The sequence below is a fragment of the Heteronotia binoei genome, chromosome 18 (assembly GCF_032191835.1).
Source record: "Heteronotia binoei isolate CCM8104 ecotype False Entrance Well chromosome 18, APGP_CSIRO_Hbin_v1, whole genome shotgun sequence".
Lineage (NCBI taxonomy): Eukaryota > Metazoa > Chordata > Lepidosauria > Squamata > Gekkonidae > Heteronotia > Heteronotia binoei.
In genome coordinates this window covers 51,595,060-51,611,845 of record NC_083240.1, presented here as the reverse complement: position 1 = coordinate 51,611,845, position 16,786 = coordinate 51,595,060, and the positions used below count along the sequence as shown (strand labels likewise).

Below are 16,786 nucleotides of genomic sequence, written 5' to 3'. Positions count from 1 at the left end.
TCAGTTGTACAGAAGCTTTGCTTCTGGATGGCTGAACAAGTTCTCACTCCCCTGTGCCATCTCCTGGAACAACTGAGGAAAAGAGAGACATTTTGGATTTACACCCTGGAAACCCTGATATCATCAGGTCTTAATGAAGCGATATCATGCTATAAACTTCAACGTCTGGTATGTTATTTCTACATTATATATTTTTGGCTTCTTAGGGTCCTTTGTACGGCCTTTCCTATTTAGAAGGCTTAACCAGGTTCCACCTCCTCTACATCAAATCTTGCAGTTCCTCACTTTTGGCTCACATCTTCATGCACTAAGATGGCAGAAACTTGGCCAGAGATGTGTGCTTGTGTGTGTGTTTATATTTATATTGGAGGAGGATTATAAAAAAAATAATTTGGACATTGTCAGCATTATCAGAAGGGACATGGCTGATGTTACAGCGGTTATGCCTTCTTTCCCACACATTATTTGGTGAGAGATATAATTTTTTTGTGGACTGGCTCAGAATTATATACAGGCCTGTTTTTTAATCTTTATTTGGAGCCTCTGCCTCCTGTTTTTTAATTTACTCTCTCTTTTTTAATTAACATCCACTGTGCAATGATTTTAATTATTTTCAGGAATCATTTTAAATCTACCTGGCCCTTAAATTATATTTTATGTTCTATATGTGTGCAGCACAGTTTGAGGCCACTGAAGAAGGTCCTCACGGGGCCAAAACACATGTTATCGAGTGGCTTTTTACGAAAGCCTCAATTGTGTGACATGATTATTAGATGCACAAATCCAATAGTCTGTTGTATATGATATTTTTCTTTGTACATTGTTTTTAACTGTTAATTATTATACTGTGTAATAAATATTTCGTTACTTTTTTTGTTTGTTAAATGTGTACCTATCAAATCTATGGTCAGAATACTAGACATGGAGATACGGTTGCAGAAATTTGCAGAAATGACCTGGGGAACTTTAGGTGTGTTGCAGACATTGGCATGCCCTGCTTCATATGATCCTTTCCAGGCCAGCAAGCAGCGACTCTGGCTCAGTGCCTGAGGAATGCAGATGTTGCTGCAGTTGCTCTCTCAGCCCCATCCACCTCACAGGGTGTCTGTTATGGGGGGGGGGGGTAGAGATGTGACTGCTCTGAGACTCAAATATCAATCAAATATCATCATCATCATCATCATAATCATCATCATCATCTTCTTCTTCTTCTTCATATAGCCATCTTTTTATGCATTCAGATGTCTGTGTAATCTTCTATGTTTTTAAATTGTTTTATGGTTTTTATGTCCTATTATATATACCTATTATATTTACCTATTATATACATGTCCTATTGTATATTATTGTATATACCCATTCATATGCATGAGCATGTAAGCCGCTCTGAGCCGGCTTCGGCGGGAAAGGCAGGATATAAATGGAACTAACTAAATAAATTAGTAATTTTATAAGGATATAACTTTTTTTAATCTATAGGGTAGTTTAGGGTAACCTAAATTGTTAGAATGAAGATGAGAGGTATTCATAAAGGTATTTTTAACAGCTGCCCCAAAATTATGGAGCTATTTGTTGGTCCTAGGCAGTACAGTGGGTATCAGGTTTATAGGCCTCTTTTCCAGAAGGCCTTGGTTTTCCAGAAGTTTTAATGAAGGTTGCCAGGTCCAATTCAGGAACTATCTGGGACTTTGGGGGTGGAGCCAGGAGCAAGATTGTGACAAGCACGATTGAACTCTGAAAGGCGTTCTGACAATCACATTTAAAGGGACCACACTCCTTTTAAATGCCTTCTTTTTATTGGAAATAATGGAGGAGGGGGCACCTTCTTCTGGGACTCAGAATTGGACCCCCTTCTGGGACTCATAGAATTGGACCCCCTGGCCCAATGTTTTTGAATTTGGAGGTAGGAGGGTTGAGGAGAGGCATCAGATGCTATGCTGAAAATGGTGCTTCTATCTCAAAAAATATTCCCCCACAGAGCCCCAGATATTGCAGATTGATTCTTTATTATAGCCTAAGGGAATGTCCCCCCCCCCCCCGTTTCTGATAGCCCTGAAGCAGGGGGAGGGTCTCCAAACCACAGGATCCCCTGCCTCCAGCTGGAGACTGGCAACCCTAGAACTTTTAACAGTTTTAGACACATTGATGTTTACATTATGTTCTTGTGCTGATTTGCATTTATTGGTGTTGGCTTTTGAGCAGAAAGCCAAGATATCAATGTGCTAAATAAATAAATATTTTGATTGATTTTATTTGGGAGCTGTTTGAGAGACTTCTTAAAGGTAGTGTATAAATATTTAAAATATACAGCAGCTTTGAGGCAATCTTGATTGGAAAAAATGGGGGAGGGTTATATACTAAGCCCCCCCCCCGACCTCATGGTTGCATCTGAGTTTTTAAAAAGTGGCAGAAAATGCACTCACAGACGTGTAGTGGCTTGGTACATCTTCCTACCCCCCCTTAAAAATAAGGCTTTTGGCATCTACTGTAGCAAATCACTAGACATATCTTGGTGCCTACTTACAATTAACTACTCTGAACAGACTGTTACTAATGCAAAATACAGTGCCCTTCAAATCCATACAAAGATAGTTTGTTATTAACAGTTAAAATGTTGTATCCAAAATGATGCATATTGTCTAATGCTCTATATGAAACTGGCAGCCATGTTTGGAAATGTTTGTGTAATATACAGATGAATGAAATGGTTAAGTAAAAATGAAGCCAGTTGAACATTTTGTCCATATCGCGCTGGTTCAAAGTGTCGGAAGACTGCATTGGTCTCTCAGGAAACCCAGCTCCACCCTCTGATGGAAAAGTAAGTACATGACAGGGGATAATAAAAAAAACAGGCCCAGTCTTATGAGCAAATGAGCAAACAAATACTTCCACCTGAATAAATTCCCCTTTGAACATCTGACAGAGACAACCCTCCCTCAAACATGTCCCTCTAGGTCAGAGAGGCAGATTAAAAACCTGTCACCAACACTGAAGGTAGGCGAAGTTGAACACATGGTGTTTTTTACTTGCTGTGGCTGTGTAGAGACCAATGTCCTGGGGAAGTCAGGCCATTAGAAATAGGTTCTTGACACAGTCCTGGCTCATAAGACAAACTAACCACATACAGTTTGTGTTGTTGTTTTCCTGGAGAATAGAGGGAATCCGTCATCCCCCCTTCTGCCATCGCCGGGCTGGAGAAAGCAATCAGGGATCTTACAGGTTTTTTTTTTATTGCATTAAGAAACAAAAAAACCGTTAAAGCATTAAGTCAGCCCTTGTATGTCCCTGCCAAGGAGAATAGAGTTGATTTACAAGACATCGTGTGCCTTAGGTCCTTTCCTGGTCCATTCTTCTTTGCTGTCTCTCTCGCTCATGTGTGGGTTTCAATTTTGCCCATTTAAAGTTGATTAGGGAGAAAGATCACCTGGCGGCATGCGCATGCATGGATAGTTTTGATTCACAGTGTTATGGCTACTCCATGCCACTTCGGAGGATCTGATTGGCTGCAATTAACATGACGCTGATAATAAAGGCCATAGCAAAAGCACATATTAAGCTCTTCCGTACACACGTCTGTCTGTTCTGTTTCTGGGAATGCACTAGAAGCAAGAGAGAAAGTATTTATAAAGCATTATACAGCAAGAACCCTCCTATTTATTTAAAAGATCTTTCCACCATACTCAAAGCAATGGCATAGCAGCAAACAACTGAATGGAACCAGCAGTCTCTCCATTTATGTGCATACATCTCCCCCCACCCCATTTCCAAAGGACATTGATCAAAGCCTGAAAAAAGGGTATTTGTATAATGATGCTTCAGGTTGAATTTTACCAAAGCATAGGATCTCTCATGCATAGCAGCAAAATAGAGGGCAACAGAAGCTATCTGAAGGACTTGAAAACTACAAAAACTGTACAAGTTCCAATTCTGCACTCACATTTAGAAATTTGCCTAAGTAACCTGGAGAATCAGCTGCAGAACAACAAAATAACAATACAAGATAATCATTCTCTACTTCTCAGTGAGGGGATGAGTCTTTTTGTTGTGACCCTTGTCAAGGAAGGATATGTGATGTTGTGCCTTGCCCAACAGAGGCCTTCAGCATAGGAGGAGGAGCCTTGGAGCCTGCCTTCACCAGAAACAGCTCTTGGCAGGGTTGTGCTGCTGTGAGCTGATTGCTTTGGGTAAAAGTGGGTTATTGTTATTGTCTTCTATTAGGAGATGGTTTGCACCTTACAAAGGTGGAGAAAAGGGTGTTTGGTAACAGTCTTGCTAACCTAATAAGAAGGGCTTTAAAGTGAGACAATAATTCAAAGCATAGTATGATACCAATAACTGGAGATAAGAACACTAAAGCTTTGAAGAGAGTGGTGCATATGGTAGGTAACATTAAGCTGCAGATATGTATAGAAACAAAACCCTCAGGATGCATAAAATATGGATTCCAGTATCTCTACACTAATGCACAGAGTATGGGAAACAAGCAGGAAGTCCTAATACAGGAAGGAGACTATGAAACTTGGTGTCTGGAAGTCCTAATACAGGAAGCAGGCTATGACATAATAGGCCTAACTAAAACTTGGTGGGATGACACCCAAAATTGGAATATTAGGATTCAAGGGTTTTTGTTGTTCAGTCGCAGTTGAGTCAGACTCTTTGTGACCCTATGGACAAAGTCACACCAGGACGGCCAACTTACTTAAAAGGGACAGACAAGTAAGAAAGGGAGGAAGTGTAGCAGTATATTTGAAGGAGGAAATATGTGAATCTGAACATGGCAGCTCAGTTAAGAGTCTCTGGGAAATAACAGTGATATTACGATGGGGGTCTGCTATAGACCACCAAGCCAGGCAGAGTATTCAAATGAGATACTCCTACAACAGATGGCAAAGTTCTCCAAGAGAAGGGACACAGTGATCATCGGAGATTTCAATTACTCGGACATTGTTGGAAGTCCAACTCTGCTAAAAGTGAAAGGTCAAATAGATTCCTGACTTGTCTTGCTGACAGCTTCCTTTTCCAGAAAGTGAAGGAAACAAGGGGATCTGCTACCTAGGCTTCCCAAACCTCCCGCTCTGGCGGGAGACTTCTGGGTTCGCAGCCTCATCTCCCGCTCTTCAAAACTCTGGAAGTGGGGGTGGGGGGTGGAGGGGGGGGAGAACATACCTTTAGGCTTCATGTTGTAGAGCTCCTGAGCCGTTTGCAAAATGTCTGCCCCTTTAAGGCTGGGCAGGAAGCAAAAAGGGCTTCTGGGAACAGCCCCTCCCTTTCTTTGCTTTCGTTTTCACAGGAAGTAGAGTTGTCCAGAGGAAGATCTGGTAAGTGTGTGTGTGTGAGAGGGAGGGCGCAGGGGATTCCCTAGTTTGGAGGCCCTCCCCCCCTTTAGAAAGCGTGGGGGGGGAGGAAAATGTCTACTAGGCACTCTATTATTCCCTATGGAGAACAATTCCCATAGGGAATAATAGGAAATTGATCCGTGGGTGTTGGGGGCTCTGGGGGGGTGGTTTGAGGTAGAGGCACCAAATTTTTAGTATAGCATCTAGTGCCTCTCCCCAAAATACCCCCCAAGTTTCAAAACAATTGGACCAGAGGGTCCAATTCTATGAGCCCCAAAATATGGTGCCCCTATCCTTAATTATTTCTTATGGAAGAAAGGCATTTTAAAAGGTGTGCTGTCTCTTTAAATGTGATGGCAAGAACTCCCTTGGAGTTCAATTATGCTTGTCACATCCTTGTTCTTGGCTCCACCCCCAATGTCTCCTTGCTCCACCCCCAAAGTCCCCAGATTTTTCTTTAATTGGACTTGGCAACCCTACTGCTACCTTAGACTTGATTCTCACAAAAAAGGAAGAACTGTTTAATGAGATGGAGACAGTGGACACCCTGGGCAGTAGTGACCATGTGATTTTGGAATTTACAGTCTTAGGGAAGGGAAAAGCTGTATGTAGTCAGACGTATAGACTGGTCTTCAGAAAGGCAAACTTTGACAAACTTAGAACTATGTTGGGTAAAATCCCATGGTCAGAAATACTTAAGAAGGGGGTTCAAGAGGGGTTCAAGTTTCTTAAAAGCAAAATATTGAAAGCACAATCACAGATGATTCCTATAAGAAGAAAAAATGGGACAAGCCTAAAGAAGCCAAGGTAGCTCCACAAACAGCCTCTAGAGACTTGAGAAATAAAAAAGATTCCTTTAGGAAATGGAAGGAGGATTTATAACCAAGGATGAATAAAATTAAATAACCAGAGCTTGTAGAGAAAGAGTTAGGAAAGTTAAAGCTCAGTATGAGCTTAGGCTAGCCAAAGATTCTAAAAAGAACAAAAAAGGGTTCTTTTCTAATGTTCAAAGTAAAAAAAAGAGCAAGGACATGGCAGGCCATTCTGGGGATAGGAAAGTGAAATTGTAAGAGGTGATGAAGAGAGGGCAGAACTGCTCAATTCCTGCTTTTCCTCAGTCTACTCTTCTGATGGGAACAGTGCTCAAAATGGCATATAATGAGGATATGGAGTTGCAACCTAGGGTCAGCATAGGGGTAGTACATAAACACCTAGTTTCTTTAAATGAAACAACATCCTCAGGGCCTGATGAACTGCATCCAAGGGTACTAAAAGAGCTTGTAGATGTAATTTCTGAGCCTCTGTCCATTATTTTTGAGAATTCTTGGAGAACAGGTGAAGTGCCGGGAGATTGGAGGAGGGCAAATGATGTCCCAATCTTCAAGAAGGGGAAAAAGGAGGATCTGGGTAACTACCAACCCATTAGCTTGATATCCATACCTGGAAAAGTTTTAGAACAAATCATCAAACAGTCAGTCCTGGAACATTTAGAAAGGATGGCTGTGATTACTAAGAGCCAGCACAGGTTTCTCAAGCACAAGTCATGTCAAACTAACCTCATCTTTTTTTTTTTTTGAGACAGTGACTACCTTGCTGGATCAGGGGACTGCTTATCTTGATTTTAGTAAGATATTTGATAAGGTTCCACATACTATCCTTGTTGAAAACTTGGTAAAATGTGGTTTGGATCCTGTTACCATTAGGTGTCTCTGTAACTGGTTGACAGATCGCACCCAAAGAGTGCTTGTGAATGGTTCCTCATCCTCTTGGAGAGGAGTGACAAGTGGAGTGCCTCAAGGATCTGTCCTAGGACCTGTTTTGTTCAACATCTTTATCAATGATTTGGATGAAGGAATAGAGGGAATGCTTATTAAATTTGCAGGTGATACTAAATTGGGAGGGGTCACAAATACAGTAGAAGACAGTAATGGGATACAGGATGACCTTGACAGGCTGGAAAACTGGGCTAAAACCAATAAAATGAATTTTAACAGGGATAAACGTAAAGTTCTGCATTTAGGTAGGAAAAATCAAATGCATAATTATAGGATGCGGGAGACTTGTCTTAGCAATAGTATGTGCAAAAAGGCTATAGACCATATACTGAACATGAGTCAACAGTGTGATGCGGTGGCTAAAAAGGCGAATGCAATTTTGACCTGTATCAGCAGAAGTATAGTGTCCAGATCATGTGAAGTGATGATACCACTTTACTCTACTCTGGTAAGACCTCACCTGGAGTATTGTGTTCAGTTTTGGGCACCACATTTTAAGGATATAGACAAGCTGGAATGGGTCCAGAGGAGGGCAACGAAGATACTGAGGGGTCTGGAGACCAAGTCCCATGAGGAAGGTTGAAGGAGCTGGGGATGTTTAGCCTGGAGAGGAGCCGACTGAGAGGTGATAGCATCACCATCTTCAAGTACTTGAAGGGCTGTCATATGATGGTGTGGAATTGTTTTCTGTGGCCCCAGAAGGTAGGACCAGAACCAATGGATTTAAATTAAATCAGAAGACTTTCCAGCTCAACATTAGGAAGAACTTCCTGACTGTTTCAGCGGTTTCTCAGTGGAACAGGCTTCCTCAAGAGATGGTGGACTCTCCTTCCTTGGAAGTTTTTAAACAGAGGCTAGATGGCCATCTGACAGCAGTGAAGATTCTGTGAACTTAGGGGGAGGCATTTGTGAATTCCCTGCATTGTGCAGGGGTTGGACTAGATGACCCTTGAGGTCCCTTCCAACTCTATGATTCTATTTTTTGCTTCCAAGTGAGTCATTTTATATCTGCGGCTCCAGAGGGGCTAGAAGCAATAGGCTTTCCCCCTGTCCACTCCACACTGCCCAGAAAGATAGCGTGTCTTGTACATTTCTGGCATTGGGAATCATTTTAAAGGCCATTGGACTGTTTAGCAGAATTCACAGCATGGGAAAGTCTGACTGTGGAATCCAAAAGAAGGCTACATATTGTAAGGATGGGTTAGGGCAGAGTTCGCCACAGAGGGACAACATGACATGGACCAGACTGACCCTTAGGTAATTGGAGAGCACTAAACCTGGTGGCTGGTTCCCCCCCCCCCACCCACCAGGCCAAGGTCAAGCCAACTCCACTGCAAAAAAAAAAAAAAAAAAATCCATTGACCAAGTATCTACATTTTCACAGTTTCTTAATAACTCATGTCTCTTGTGTTACTTCTGGGGACAAGGGGCAGATGCCTGTTTGTTAATAATTCCAGCTGTATGGGTGTTAATGTGTGCACAAGCCATGAAGTGTATGCACAAAACAAGGGAGGAGAACTAGTCTTTGAAAGGAAAGAGGTCCCCACCTTCAAATTCTGTTTGGCAATTGCCAGAGTTCTCATTTAAACTCTCTTCTTCATTGATGATGATGTTTTCAATGTCTTTCATTGTAAGGTGATCCCGAAATGCATGGTAGAGGATGTGTTTTAGCTCTTCCAATGTTATCCGTTGCATGTCAAACTAAAAAGAAAATCAGGAAGAGGAGAGTAATCAATCCATTTTGTTTTGGAAAAAGAATATATGAAATAACTTTTTAACCCCCCCCCCCCCAAAACTCATCCCTGTTATTTTGACTTGAAAATCCCTATGTCTATTTTGCTTTTTCTTTATGAGAAATGAATCTGATCCTTTGGGGGGGGGGGGACGCACCATATTTCATTTCTGATTTTTCTCTTTGTACAATATATATATAGATATATATATCTCAACATGATCATCATATCATCATCTTATATAGGGGACATCAGACTACCCTGTCATCTGCATTATTTTCTATTGATGCAATACTATTTTTCTGCATTATGTCTAATGTACTACATCAATTCAATTTAAAGATATAAATAATAAAAAGAACAGGCATACCAACATCTCTTACCCAAACCATTACAAACTACATGAAATTAAGAACTCTCAGTTTGCTGCAAGTTCCATTTTCTGCAACCAAGAGTCTAATCTGGAATTAACCATATTTTTCTGTTAGACTGCTAGTTTCACCAATAAATCATAGAATCATAGAGTTGGAAGGGACCTCCAGGGTCATCTAGTCCAACCCCATCTAGTCCAACCCCCTGCACAGTGCAGGAAACTCACAAACACCTCCCCCCAAATTCACAGGATCTTCATTGCTGTCAGAGAGCCATCTAGCCTCTGTTTGAAAACCTCCAAGGAAGGAGAGCCCACCCCACTGAGGAATCGCTCTAACGGTCAGGAAGGTCTTCCGAATGTTGAGCCGGAAACTCAACAATGTGTAGATTTCTTTCACTTTCATCAGCCAGCATTAAATTAGGGCCTTCCCCCCCCCTTCCAATTTCTAGCAAAGACTAATTTGGCTGTGATGATAGTGTGCAAACCTACTGCATGAAGATTTTTAGGCAGATCAACTACACAATTGAACAGTAAAAGCTCCTATTTATAGAAAATCTCTCCAATATGACTAATGTCATAATATTCCAATAACTTTACATTTATCCCCATTTTATTTTTTGTAGTCCAGTGTTGCCCATTTACATAGCCACTACCTGAAGAAAAAAATCTATCTGTCCTGAGGCCTGTTTTGTTTAATTTTTGTTTAATAATCTATGATTTTAAAAAATATCTTTATAAATCATTTGGATGAAGGAATATAGGGAATATTAAATTTGCAGATGATACTAAATTGGGTAGCAAATACATAGAAAACAGAGTCAGGATACAGGATGATCTTGACAGGCTGGAAAATTGGGCTACAACAAATAAAATGAATTTTAATGGGGATAAATGTAAAGTTCTACATTTAGGTAGGAAAAATGCATGATTACAGGATGGGAGAGACTAGTCTTGTCAGTAGTTTGTGCAAAATGGATCTGTTGCAGGAAGACCCCGCTTTGCCAGTTAAAGCAGGTGCACCGACAGAAGAGGCTTGAGGCGAAATCAGGAAAACAGCTTTCTTTATTAATATACGTACGTATGGGCCAGATACATACGGGCCAGACTCCGGGAGTCTGAGCAAGGAACACAGCAAAACAAACGCTTTTATATCATTTCCAGCCAGCATTACATAGACGGTAAGTTACTACTTAGGAACTGTGAACTTACGCTGACTTTACCGCTAATTTACTGTTTACATATTACTTATTTCGGTTAATTCCAGATTCAGTACATTGCTTTCAATACGGGGCTTCCTATACAGGCACGGGAAACTTACGGAAGGTGAACCGTTGGTCTCAATTTCTTCTTGCTTAATTGACCACAAACCACTAGTTTGCTATGAGAGTCTGTGTGTTTTCTCATGGGAGCCTATGTGGTAAGGCCCTTACGGAGGCGTATGTAGTAATCTTGCCAGTATGTTTTCTGCTTTGGTTTACTGGTCATATATCAGTGTTTTCCGGTTTAATCCGGTTTTGTCCATTGCATACAACGTGGGGCTTTTAGTTCAACACAGAAAAACATCTCGTGGGTACTACAAACATACTTTTAGTACCTCAGGCTGGCATTTCAGTTTCCTATTAGTAAATCTGGGTGCTTTCCCAACCACAAGCCATTAGGTCAGCTGCTGAAGCTTTACAAATTCCGCTACTGGAACTATGTGCATTATTTTACCAGTAAATAGCTTCCTGGCCACCGGTCTGCTTTTGCCTTAGTTATAATAGTGTTGCAAGCTGCTCTTACTTAGTTCCTCTTTTCTTCAGCTGTAAAATGCAAAAAGCTTTTCTTTTCCCTGTCTTATTGATCTTGCCTTTGTTAGCTCAATTCCCTTTATATTGATATAGATATAGCTCTCAGCGCATTCTAATATCTAAGTTTTGGCCTGCTGCCACAGATCTAGGGGTCTTAGTGGACCATACACTTAGTGGACAGTACTGTGATGCTGTATCAACAGAAGTATAGTGTCCAGATAGTGTATCACTTTAGCTGTCAGGGACGGGTGGGATACAAATGTAATAAAATGAAAATGAAAATAAAATAAATCCTGCTCTGGTTAGACCTTACCTAGAGTCTTGTGTTCAGTTTTGGCAACCACAATTTAAGAAAGACATAGACAAGCTGGGACGGATCCAGAGGAGGGGAATGAAGTTGATGGGGGGCTTTGGAGATTAAGTTCAAGGAGGAAAGGCTGAAGAAGCAGGTTTCACTGATGCAGGGAAGTACTTATGAATTCCCTGCATTGTGCAGGGGGTTGGATTAGATGACCCTGGAGGTCCCTTCCAACTCTATGATTCCATACCTCCCAGCACCAGCATTTATGACTCCATGAATTCCATAGATCCTTGCTGGGAGAGATTATAGATTTTCTCTATAAGAGAGGCAAATTATAAAGGTGGCTCCATATGCATATTCTGATAGTTGTAATCCTAGTCCTAGATAGATGTCTGATCAGTATTGAATGTATTGATTTACAGTGTAATCTGTTTTAGTGAGAAAGGCATTCTTATAAACATAGTATATAAGGTTTTACAGAGTGTATATATGTGAGGCAAAGACTGACTCCTTCAGTCTTTGCAAGAGCTGCCATGCCAGCATCATCTTAAGTTCCAATAAAACTACCATTACACCTATGGCCTGTTTATTGTGTCTGAGAGATTGAGGACAAATTGCAAAGACTCCTCTATTCCTTGGAACCCGTTCAACTTCCCAGCATATCAGGAGCAGACATGGATGAAACCAAGTAACCACAGAACCATCCAGGGAGAGAGGAGAACCCCCAGGAGGAACAACCCGTGCTACCCCCACCATTGGGAATGCGGGTGATTGTTTGGGCCCCAGGTCATGGGGCCTGAGAAGTGAGCGAAGGGAGAGGCCCGGGGGCCATACCTTGATGCACCCGAATCCGCTCATCACTCCTGGTGGGACCCCTATGACCATGGGGGTTGGACAAGGAGGCTGAGGATGCTCCCTGGTGGGGAAGACCCTCTGGCGAGAGGAGGGCCTTGGGAACCGAGATGGATGCTCCAGATTGGTTGATGGACACCCTGGTGTCTCAGGACCAATATCTGAGCGATGAGATGCAAGTGATGCAAGACGTACTGATGTGGGAGGTGAAGGAATTCGCCCATTAGCGATGAGCGGTAGCTGTTCAGATTGCTTCCGTTGCGGCGGGGGGAGAACCACTTGGCCAACGAATGCCCTAGTGGTCCCCACATGCCACATTTCAGTGCCAAGAAGGATGATGGGAAGAAGAAGGTGGCTCAGAAGCCCACCCGAGGGGAGGTAGCCCTTTTGGGAATCTAGGAGATTCCCCGGAGGAGTCATCGCATGAGAGCGGAGATGAACAGCTGGCGGGAAACACTAATGACCTGCTGTGAAGGACACATGGCAACAAGTCTCTCAAACAACCGTGCCACTGAGGGTGAGAATTTCTGGAACTTTGTACTATGTACCCATTACCCTAACCCAGAGGTTTGTTCATGTGAAGGCCCTATTAGACTCTGGTTGCTCAAACAATTTGTTGTCCCTGGGCTGACAGAAATGTTAGGTCTGGGCCTGAAGGCTCTGTCCAGTCCACTACTGTTTGAGCAGATGGACAGGGATCCGATGAAGAGGGAGCCTCTCACCCAACAGACTGAGACTTATTAGTGGTGGGGCCCCCCTGGGTCGTTTGTGGTTGCCCCCTCAGCCAAATTCCAAGCGGCCCTAGGGCTAGAGTGGTTAGCTGACCATTACTCATTTGTTTCCAGAACCCAGACTGCCAGAGGCATCTCTGGGACAAACAGTGGGGCCCGGAACCCCCACCCCAACTGGAGAGGGTGTGTGTGATCAAGGTGGAGAGCGCCAAAGTGCCAGTGGAATGCAGTGATCTTATAGGGGTGTTCAGGACTCAGAAAGCTGATGAACTCCCCCCCCCCCATAGGCCTACAGGCTGCACAATTGAGTTAGTGGAAGGGGAGCCCCTCCCTAAAGCTAAATTGTATTCAATGAGCAGGGATGAGTGGGAGGAACTGAAATGGTTTATTGAACTGAACTTGAAATGGGGTTTCATTTGCCCCGCCCCGCTTTGCACTTTGAATGTGATTTCGATGAATAATGCTTATCTGCTGCTGTTGATCAAAGACCTGCTAAGCAAGGTCTTTCAGGGCTGGGAGTTTACCAAACTGGATATAAAAGACGCGTACTTTCATATGCACATCAAGGAGGGAGATTAGTGGAAAACAGCTTTCAATATGCCATTGGGCCAGTTCGAATACTTGGTGATGCTGTTGGGGCTGAAGGGGGCCCCCAGAGTTTTTATGAATGTAATCAATGAGGTGCTGAGAGAATTCTTGTTTAAGGGCATGGTCTGTTACCTACACAATGTTTTGATATATTCAGAGGACCTCCCCTCGCATATTGAGTTGGCCAAACCCTCTACCATCCCAGACTGTTTGCCAAACTTTCAAAGTATGAATTTCAAAAAGAGGAACTAGATTTCCTGGGCTACGAGATGTTGGCCCAGGACCTGGGGATGGGCTCAGCCAAAATTAAGATGGTAGTGGAATGGGCAGCCCCTCGAACCCATAAACAGCTCCAGCATTTCCTTGGGTTTGCAAACTTTTATAGAATTTTTATACAGGACTTTGTGCAAGTCGCCCTGCCCCTCACAAACTTGTTGAAAACGAGGGAAAGGGCCTGGGGCACAACCAGGGTCTAGACTAGAGTGGTCAGCCAAGTGCCAAGAAGCATTGGAAAAATTAAAAGCATTGTTCACTTCTGAGCCGGTGCTCATCCACCCAGATGAGAACAAAAAGTTTGTTGTGCAATGTGACGCAAGTGATGTCGTCCGAGAGGCTGTGCTCTTGCGGAGGGGGTGGATGGAAAATTGCACCCCTGTGCTTATGTGTCCCAGAAATTTTCGGACTCTGAACACAACTGGTTGGTCTGGGATAAGGAAGCGTCAGCCATCAAACTGGTGCTTGAGACTTGGCAGCACTACCTAGAGGGCACAAGAGTCCCTTTCAGATTGTGGACAGACCATAAGAACCTGATAGCAACCCACAACCTTAACAACAAGCAGGTCCAGTGGGTTCTTCCACTGGTTTCGCTTCACACTCGGCCATATCCCCAGCAAAACAGAATTTTCTAGCAGATGCTTCGTCCTGCCTCCCGCAACACAAAAGCAAGTGGGAGCCAGTTATTGACTGATTTTTCATCCCCACTCAACTGGGAGCTTTAGTAATGACATGTAGTCAAACTAAGCTCCAGATCTCAAAACCCGAGGACCCTAGCAGAAGTGTTTTATGGAAAACACTATCTACCAACCCCCCAGATCCTGGATTGGAGGTGGTAGAGGGGCCCGATGGATTGTATTATAAAAACAATTGGCTATTCATCCCAGAGCCCCTCCACAAGCTTGTTCTACATCGCATGCATGACAGCAAGCTGGAGCGCCACTTTGGCTATGAGAAAACTTTGGATTTACTCCAGAGATGGTTTGGTGGTTGAGGCTCTGAAAAGATGTGCTGGCCTATGTCACGGATTGTCCCATGTGTGTTATGGCTAAGAAGAGAGGAGGGAAATCTCCTGGGGAATTGCAGCCTCCCGGCCTTGGGAGTACATTTCTATGGATTCTATTACTGACCTACCCCTTTCACAGGGGAAATCAGCTATCTGGGTGGTGGTTGACACATTTTTCAAACAAGCTTACTTTGTACCATGCAAGCAACTGCCCACAGATGGCGCAGCTATTCCTCCAGCACATGGTCCAGATCCATGTCTTCCCCAGTAAGGTGGTCTCAGTTCTTTGTGAAATTTTGGGACCAACTATGCTGCCTCACAGGCATGGAGCAGGGACTGAGCTCCGCCTACCACCCCCAGATGGACAAACAGATGGAACTGACGAATATGATTCTCGAAAATTCTTGCGCTGTTACATTTCATTCCAGCAAAATGACTGGGTATCCCTCCTCCCCTTTGCTGAATATGCTTACAATAACAGTGTTCACAGTTCTACCAATGCCACCCCTTTTATGGTGTCAAACAGAATTTTATGAATCTAAGCCATTCCCAGAATTGCCAGGGGGACACGATCCACAGGCCTCTACCAATTTTTCCAAGTGGTGGAGTAAAACAATGGCTGACTGGGGCCAAATCAAAACAGAGTTTGAGAGAGCCAAAATGACTTATAAAAAACAGTATGACAAAACCCATACCAAACCGTGGGAATTGAGCATGCTGTCAAGCATGCGGGTTCAATGACGAGTCGAAGTTGATACAAAGACTACGGTTATTGATAGACCGATACTTTGGCCGAAGCCATTTCTTGAGAAGAATGAAACTGATACATTGATACAAAACTTTTAAGGCTTACTTCAAAGGGATTCCAAAGGAGGGGGTCGCGAGAGAGCGTTCACACATAAAATATCAAAACTGTCTACATTCCCAGGGCCTCTTCCTTGCTGAGCCCAGATATCTCATCCTCTCTAAGGAGAATATATGGGAAGGTACTGATTACTTAGTTCCCTTCTCACTACTTCTTAATTAACAGCCATAAAGCGGGGTGAGAAACAAGAAAGAATAATTAACAAAATTGAGTCCTCCATGACAATTTCCAGACCAGACTCAGGCAGGACCATAAACCAATCGATCACCAATGGAATTTTACCATGCTTGACATACTGCCCCCCCTAAACTCAGCTTCAGTGTCAGCCGATGTAACCTTATTGAATAAAATGCTGTGTAACCTTACTGAATAAAATGCTTAGCTGCACTGTAGCCATCTTTAAACCCTGTTACTAACCATGAGAAAGGGCCTTGCATATCAAAGTAGAAAATGCAGATGTTACCAATGTTTACTGTGAACCTTCATTTACTAACAAAAGCAGAAAAGCAGAAATTCCACTCTTTGAAGATAAGGCGCCTCCAGGGACAGTTCTGGGCTGTCCTCGGAAGACTAGCAGTAACAATAAGACAAGAGAACAAGACTGTGTGAATCTTTGCACCTCACCTCAACAATGCTTAGAATTGTGGCTTTGTATGACTCCCTTTGATGTATCCCCATATAGCCATCCTCCTAATGCTATAGTCTATCAGTCTCAATTTTCCTGCGTTCAGATACTTATGGATTACAGAATAAAGCCTAACTTTGCAACAATTCAAAGTCTGGTTGATTCTGAGGTCCCATCATCTGACATTTTGAGACTGAACCTTTGAAGGCTTATCTGAACCAGCCACTTTTAAGTCGGATGGCTGAAAAAGTTCCGGATAACAGAGAACCTACTGAACCTTTGGGGAAGATCAAAACTCCCCCCTGGCACATAAACGGGGCACAGAGAACCGGATGCTACCCCCTCCACATCCAGATGCTGTTCATCACCCTGCAGAAGTGGCAGCTGAGAACATTGACCACCTTGATGGACGAGGCACCAGGCCGCAATGAGAACTTGCTGACCCAACCCGGTCAAGGCGGGAACCCGGGGAGCAGGGACAACCCACACAGCGACAACAGGGGAAGAGACCCCGTCGGGTCAGACAAAGAGCGGGGTA

General features: G+C 43.2%; 1 protein-coding gene across 2 annotated transcripts in view; it reads right to left on the bottom strand.

Moving 5' to 3' along the window:
* Positions 1-3,213: 3,213 nt before the first annotated feature.
* Positions 3,214-16,786, bottom strand: part of CALN1 (calneuron 1) — a 458,034-nt gene continuing 444,461 nt past the window's right edge. For both annotated transcript variants that reach the window (XM_060259445.1, XM_060259447.1), the window contains exons 5-6: positions 8,659-8,812; positions 3,214-3,599 (exon numbers count right to left, since the gene is read on the bottom strand). In XM_060259445.1, the coding sequence (XP_060115428.1) occupies positions 3,472-3,599; positions 8,659-8,812 (282 nt within the window). In that variant the 3' untranslated portion in view covers positions 3,214-3,471. The remainder of the gene's footprint in view (positions 3,600-8,658; positions 8,813-16,786) is intronic.